Source organism: Callionymus lyra, chromosome 12 (assembly GCF_982586985.1).
Source record: "Callionymus lyra chromosome 12, fCalLyr1.hap1.1, whole genome shotgun sequence".
Lineage (NCBI taxonomy): Eukaryota > Metazoa > Chordata > Actinopteri > Syngnathiformes > Callionymidae > Callionymus > Callionymus lyra.
Window position 1 is genome coordinate 22,730,530 of NC_141829.1, and position 8,091 is coordinate 22,738,620.

The following is an 8,091-nucleotide window of genomic DNA, read 5'->3' on the forward strand; positions in this document are numbered from 1 at the left end:
GTGAGCCTACATCTACACAAGTGTAGTTCTGTTAAATATATATATATATATATATTTGATGGATGATGCTTCTATAATAATGTTTCTTTTGACTATAACCAAGTTATAATATGCATCTACTCGCTCTAAATCAAATATAATCGTTATGTTACTAGTCTGCTATTGTTGGTGCCAAATAGTGAGCCTACACACAGGAAGGAAACGTAAGTTTCAGAGATCCTAACATCATTTCACTGTCGTGTCGGTTCGTGGAAGCTGCTTGTGCGTCGACAAAAAGCTGCATCTGATCTCCTCCACGATCATGTATGTGACGGAGGATCCTGCCTCCTGCCTCCTGCTGCAGCCTCACTGACCTACATGTGTGAGCAGCAATAAGTGGGCTCCGGGAGCAGGTCCATTCTCAATGACACTGCAGACACCGCAGCTCCACCACCTCGTCTCTCTCCCATCCGGCCATATTTGATTCTCCTCTTCCTCTCTTTCGGATTCAGACATATGAAAGTGCGCCAGTCGGCCGGACCACGTGATTGTCTCAATAATTAATGCAGCACGTCCCCCTAGAAACACGGCGTCGTCATTAATCGCAAGGACTCTATCAGACTTGAAGAGATCCTCCAAGAAAATAATATCCGAGGCGAGCGAGCCGCGCACTTTAACAGCACCAGAACCGAACCGATGGATGTTTGGGTAGGTCAATATTTCACTGTGTTTCGGGGGGTGCATGCGAGTGATTGATCGGGTCCTGAAAACAAGCGGAGGTATAAATGATCTTTGCACGGATGCCTCACTCGTCTTTTAAAAAAAATATCGCATTTGTTGTCTTTATTTGGGAAGTTTTTTTTCGGGGAGGGGGGCTTGTAAATCATTGCTGGAAGGGTGTGAGTGACTGTGGGGGTGCGGGCGTAAATCTTTCACTTTTATTGCCCTCGGAACATATGCTGCGGCACAACAGCAAATCTTCCTCACCGTCATCTCCACACTCATAACTCGGCACATTAAGAGGCGACACAGCAGAGATCGTTTTATTACGCGCGAGAATCACGATATTTATCAAGAAATGATCGCACATATCGTTGTAAGATAAGCAATTGATTTTAACGTTTTGACTTTCTTGTTTAATTAAAAGGCTTTATTTTGAAGAGAATGCGCCTGATTTGAATCAAAGCGCAAGTAACGCATTTAATTGTTTAAAATTCAACAAAAGGGGGAGAAAATTCGTCAAATTTCTTTACCATAGTCTATCTTTTATTTTTATTTTTCAATCCGAGCAATCTATTTAAATATACCAGTTTCATAAATAGTATTTTTTTTTAAAACATGTATTCTTATTCAAAATCCGTTTAAATATACACATATATTACAAATAATAACACTGTGATTATATTTCTCCTTCAAACGTATAACCATGACATGCATCTGCAGTTAGATCCTGAATTAGCGCTTCTATATCAAGAGGAAATGAGAACCAGGTGTAAATTTGTAGCTTCATTTGTGGTGGAGTTGAACCTGAGATGCATTTCTGGCTCGGATTCAGCAGCTGCAGAGCAAAAACAGCAGGGACATAAATGGGGAAATAATACAGGAGCTCGATTCATCATACTAAAAGCTTCTCCAAAAATCACGACGACTGAATGGAATCGCCAAAATAAAAGCTCGTCGTACAATCGACAAAAAAAATGCAGGCAAGGTGATTGATAAAGCCCTCTCGATTCTGATTTACCAAAATAAAAGCATGTAGGAAACATCAAAGTGTGTTCCTCTCTCTCCTTGTATTTGTCATCCTTCCCCCAAAATAATCCCGATGCTACCTCCAGGCCTATATATACACACTTCCTGTACATTTCACATCCATGATTGATTGCCAGTCTTTTTTTTTTCCTCCTCACGCTTTTTATTGGAAGCTGAATGTGAGTCCGTCCATTCTGTCTGGAATTGTGCTGAATGGAAATGTGTGGAAAACAGCGAGATCAGGTTTAGGACGGTGCAGACAAAGGTGGAGGATTTATTCCGGACTGGATTGTGTATTTTTCAAGAAGGTGAGAGGTGTTAGGAGTATCGACAGTGTCCAGCTGATTCTGAGGAGAAAAGTAGATGGAAGTTTTCTCTTTTTTTGACTGTTGGATCGTAAATCACATTAATTTGTTGTCTTATCGTCGCGGTGGCGTTCGCGGTGATTTATGTGTTGGAGGAGAACGGCTTTGTTAGCTGGAGCTTCTGGAGGAGCTGGACCGGGTTCTCACGTTTGCAGCTGATTCCTTTTGTTTTCTGGATCATTTCAGGAGCCTTTTGTTGCACATGATGTGGATTTTCTGCAATTAATTGTTGAATTTAAATTTATATCTCATAGGTTTTTTTTACATTCGTCACCTACTTTTTCACTTTTTTACGACATATTTGACAACCAGTTATTACCTCTGATTTCAAAAGCGCCTTTTCATGTTTACTTTACCTCGAGCATTTTAAATCTGTAAAACTCAACCATTTGACAACATAATGCCAAACGACTTATTTTTCAATTAATTATGCGTGTGTGAAAATAAAAACAGTTTACACTTAATTTAAATTCAAAAACGATATGGAATAGTATGAATTGTATTTACTATATATTTGTTGTATAGAAATAAAAACAATAATGTGGCCTTTTTTAAACTATTATTCGCCATTACTGCAAGCACAAGTAAATATTACTCAATCATCATATTTGTTTATACTCAAGATTATTTATTTAAAAAAAAGTCTATGAAATATAATTATCTTAAACATCAGCATTTAGAAATACAAAGCAGCAATAAACGTCTATGAATAACAATCATGATTTAATACTTTAAACCTCAACATTGGCTTTTAAAAATCTAACAAAAAGGCATAATCTTATTTATTATTTATTGTAATACAGGATTAGAGTTTTTCAGAATAATTTTAAAACTAAAAAAAGCTTCTTTATTTTTATTTAATTTATTATTTAAAATGCATACCTATTATTTATTATGTGACACACTTTACGTGCGTTTAATTTTATATAAAGGTAAATTACGAGTGCGATTATTGTTAAGAAGCGTCACACTTTTCACAATTCTAAATTATCCTGAAGATTATTATTATTATTACGTTGCAGTCGTTGAATATTTATTCCGTCTCCACTGTTCGATAGTACAAGCGTACGTGGGATAACAAGTCTCCAAATTGACTGCGGGTCTTTGTTTGCACCAAACTTACCGTAACAGCGCGTAGGCGAATAACACTGCGCAATGAAAAGAGGATCATGTCTGCAACCGGTTGTGTGTGCGCAAACACTCCAGGAGACAACTATGAACACTCTACCCATTCAAAGATAAATCCCAAAGATAAAAAAAAGTCATCCGTGTTGTGTTCGGAAATAAACAAACAAAATAAAAATAAAATAAAATAAAAATAATCCGAATTAGAAACGAGAAACTATTTTAGCTCTCATCGCTCGCTGCACTCGACGCTTCTGCTCCAGAGTGTGAAACTTCTGCATTTAAAACCTCCTAGTTTGTTAAACTTTGACTGACCCAGAGGTCAGCAAAAAAGCTTATGACTGCTAAATATTTGGAGTCTTTTGTGCAAAAGTGCACATGCAGGACTTTTTCTTTCTTTCTTCTCTGCAGGCGGAGCGCACAGGTTTTCTCACTCTTCCCTCATACGTGTGTTCTTTCTTTACAAATTAAAATAAAACCGTGGAAATAAATTAAATATAGCGTGTAAATAGAATGCACATTAAACCGACGCAAACACCCCCTTAAAGTGTTGTAACTATGATGTTAAACTTGGCATTAAAATGTTAAATGTGTCGTTTCTTTTCCAGGTCGAGGTCGCAGCAGTGATGTATGCGTGAGAGACACAAAAGATCTTTGCACAGATTTCGGTGAGTAACATGAGGAAACACTCAAAATGGCGCCCCGTGATTGTCACCTAAGACAAAATACATGACAAACACCAACCTTCTACAGAGAAATAAGATTAAAAAAAACGTCCAAAAGAGTCCAGTCTGGAGGCTTCGTGTTGTGCCGCAGCGCAGCGTCCAGACTGGATTTATATACGACAGCGCGACATTCTTTCGCTTGCCTTCCTCCTACGCTTTACACTTCTGAGGGCCACGGCCACTGTTTTGGTTCTCATTCCTCTCTCGGGCCGTTTACAAGCATAACATTTGCGGTCATAAATTCTGCCGCGGTCCACACTGACAGGTGCAATTGTTATGCGCGGCGCGCACTCCTTAAAACGCCACCAACATGCAGGACACTGACCATTTGACGAGTCTGTTTGCGACTCCAAAAACACACACACACACACACACACATATCGTCGTGATCAGACCCACAGACGTGATCGTTTTTTATTTCTGCTCATATCTGCGTCGAGGTCCAGACTGCGGCCTCGGTGGGCTGCTGCAGGGAACAATGAGTGGAGGTCTTTGTGAACCAGTGAAAAGCCCATTGTGTGTCCGTGTGTCAGATACTGATTCAGCTTATTTCTGAGACTCCCGGAGGGTCTTTTTAGATCCAGTTAAACTTTAACTGTTTTGTGAGGTCACAAGACTCGAGCTCATGCTTTGATGGGGATTCTAAGACGGTTAGCAACACCGAGTTTCACACCAGCGGTGAGAATGTTTAGAAAAAGTTAAGAAAACTTCTCTTATTTCTTTTGACTCATTGGACACATGCCCTGGTGGAGAAAATAAAGGAGCGATTAAGGGTGTAAATATGGCGCCACGTATTCAAGATTACTATTATTTCACGCTTAAAACGTTATTATTGTAAACAACATGACCCTCGAGGTCTTAAAATAGTTTTCAAAAAATACACTTATTTAAATTAAATTATCCAGGTCAATCCATAATAAACTGTATCTACTAATAAAGAGAAAAACATCTTAACTCCTTAAAATATAGAGTCAATTGATAAACAATGAAGCAAGACATAAAGAAAGCAGAAATGAATTAAATATAATAGCATTATATTTATGAAACAAAATATTTTAAAACTAAACTTAACTAATAATGAAGTAGAGTGCATGTATTCCGTGATACGTGTTTGTAAATATGGTTAAAATAAAGGCTATAAATTAATTAGTTAAATTCAGGTTTACTATTGTATATACTATACTGACAAAAAATCCCTTAATCATTACAGTTTAATAAATACGTTTAAAAAACAGAATTGTATATGTTCTTAAAAATATATAATATTAATAACTAGATGTTATTGTTTTATGAAATTTAAAAATTACTTCAATTATCTTTTTCTTTTTTTTAATCCTTTAATGACGTTATTAAATGGTTTATCTGCTTGACTTCGAAAATCTCTAATGAAGTAAAAAAAAAAATAATAATAAACTCCATATAAACCAGTAGTTATTATTTGAAATAATAAAACTATATTTGGTCTTTAATATGTGTCGTTCAAAAAGGTGATGTCACTGTTACATGATGTGCACAATATGTCACCACAGTAATTGTAAATCTTGATATTTGTGGTGAAAAAACATTCTTTATAATCTCTTCCTTCAGTCTGTTAACAAGCATGTTCTGATATAAACCTGGTTTCATTGAAAACGTTGAATTTAGTTGCTAAAAACATAATGGCCACAGATACAAGCGTCTCCAGACCGTTGACTGACTCAGCCTTGAACTGAGAGTGTTGTCTTGACTCCAGCTCACGGTTGTAACGAGTCATTTCTCTGTGACCTCTGTGTAGGTGACGGCCTGGAGGGAAGGTGGGGGAGACCTATCACGTGAGGAAACACCATCCATGCTTTTGGATATTTGAATCAACACCATGCAGAAGGCAACATACTACGACAACGCCGGGCTCTTCGGAGGTTACACGTACCCCAAACCTGACTCTTACAGCTACGGCCCCGCGGCCCACCAGACCTACCCCGCCCCCTCCATAGACGCCGAGTACCAGAACTCGGTGTGCCCCATCCAGACCTCCACGGTCCGACCCCCAAGCCTCAAAGATGGGGAGATGAATGGAGATTGTATGAGACAGAGCGGCGGGCAGGGGAACAGCCAGGCGACGGTGGAGCAGCAGCCCCCTCCCCTCTCAGCATCCTCCCCCAGCGCCAACAGCCCCGTGCCCCAGAAGAAGAAGTCTCCGTCCGGTGGTGCGTCTGGAGCCACCACCCCGGGCCTGACCAAGCAGATCTTCCCCTGGATGAAGGAGACCAGGCAGAATGCCAAACAAAAGGGCAACAACTGTAGCACGCCTGCAGGTGTGTGTCTGTGTGACATCATTGTTGACATGCATGACCAGGATTGGTGTGTGTAGTTGTGGTGTTTGAGGTAGGATTGTTGGCTAAAGATGTTAGCATTAGCTTCTTTATAATTGTTTGTCTCTGTTTAGCATGAAACATTTTTAGAATCAGAAACTTTTATTCCCACACACACACAACAAAATAATAATATATATTTTATATAATATTATAATATTTTTGTGTTCATTAATAGAATGAAATAAGATAACACACACAATAAGCAATAGAGAAACACAAGCACCTATGGCGCCTTTTTAAATATGAAGTTGCTATGACAACCTAGGAAACAATATTTAGAGAATTATTATTTTTAAACTGTATTTAGCTCTTTTTTTTCATCAAACAACCCAGGCCGGATGTGACCTCAAATGCCCCTCGCAGACGCACCTGCTATTTAAAACCGTTAGAAAGTAGAATTAATGTAGTTTATTTGTTATGTTAATAACAAAACAAATATAATATATTCGATACAATATTTCATTATTTTTTAATCTAAAGACATTTTTGAAATACATCGTTTGCTCATATGTGTTGCGTCATTTGAAAGATATTTCGTAAAATAATAGCAAATTAAAAAATATGAGACACGCTTTTATATCGTATAATTTCATTTTCTTTCGTATTTAATATGTTTTACTTAAAACAAAGGGGGGGGGGGGGGCGGTTTCGTTTAACCTAATCGTCTGAACGATGTTCTGAAACGTTGCAGGTGAAGTGGCCGACGAGAAGAGCCCGTCCGGACCCGCGTCCAAACGGGTCCGAACCGCGTACACCAGCGCGCAGCTGGTGGAGCTGGAGAAGGAGTTCCACTTCAACCGCTACCTGTGTCGCCCGCGGCGGGTGGAGATGGCCAACCTGCTCAACCTCACCGAGCGCCAGATCAAGATCTGGTTCCAGAACCGCCGGATGAAGTACAAGAAGGACCAGAAATCTAAAGGGATCGCGCACTCTCCCATGGGGCACTCCCCGGACAGAAGCCCACCCCTGAGCGGCTCCGGTCACCTGGCTTACACCGGGCAGCTCCAGAATAGTCTGGGCTACGACGCGCCGTCACCGCCACCTTTCTCCAAACCGCAGCAGAACATGTACGGCCTGGCCGCCTACACCGCGCCCCTGGGGGGCTGCCTGCCCCAGCAGAAGCGCTACCCCGGGTCCGAGTACGACCACCACGGCATGCAGAGCAACGGCGGCTTCCCGAACCCCAACTTGCAAGGGAGCCCGGTTTACGTGGGCGGGAATTTTGTGGATTCCATGCCGGCCTCGGGGCCCATGTTCAACCTTGGCCATCTCCCCCATCCCTCATCCACCAGCGTGGACTACAGCTGCGCGGCCCAGATCCCAGGGAACCACCACCACGGACCCTGTGACCCCCACCCCACCTACACAGACCTCACCTCTCACCAAGCGTCTCAGGGAAGGATTCAGGAAGCGCCTAAACTCACGCATTTGTAACAAGTCTCTCGTGAGCGTGTGTGTGCGTGTGCGTGTGCGTGGCGCTTTGATTACCTCACTGTACTATTACGACAGTATTATTCTCGATATTGATGTGGTTACTTTTCTCACGGCTTCCGTCCATCTCACTTGAACCTTTTTTTTCTATTCTGGACGAGACACTTGAAGGTAAGTCGGTAGTTCTAGATCATCTGTAGAAAAGTCTTTATTTATTTGACACCTTATTTTTAATCTTTTGTACCGTCATATATATTTATTGTTTCAATGTATTGCACATTATTTATCTTTTTACACGCCAGTATTTATAAATGTTTGTAAGATTGGACAGATCAAATGGTCAAACAGGGTTTTTGGAAAAAT

The 8,091-nt window shown here is 40.4% G+C and overlaps 1 protein-coding gene across 1 annotated transcript; it reads left to right on the forward strand.

Moving 5' to 3' along the window:
• The first annotated feature begins 425 nt into the window (after positions 1-425).
• On the forward strand, positions 426-7,863 carry hoxd3a (homeobox D3a). Its single transcript, XM_087803495.1, has 4 exons — positions 426-687; positions 3,827-3,886; positions 5,718-6,237; positions 6,989-7,863. Exons 3-4 carry the CDS (start codon positions 5,799-5,801, stop codon positions 7,729-7,731), a joined length of 1,182 nt encoding a protein of 393 aa, XP_087659621.1. The 5' UTR covers positions 426-687; positions 3,827-3,886; positions 5,718-5,798; the 3' UTR covers positions 7,732-7,863.
• Positions 7,864-8,091: the final 228 nt, after the last annotated feature.

What these genes read in the sequence shown, in the direction of transcription:
- hoxd3a (XM_087803495.1), top strand. Translation starts at nt 5,799, where the DNA reads ATGCAGAAGGCAACATACTACGACAACGCCGGGCTCTTCGGAGGTTAC. An exon ending in CAACTGTAGCACGCCTGCAG is followed by an intron (nt 6,238 to 6,988) that starts GTGTGTGTCTGT and finishes GAAACGTTGCAG; the next exon opens with GTGAAGTGGCCGACGAGAAG.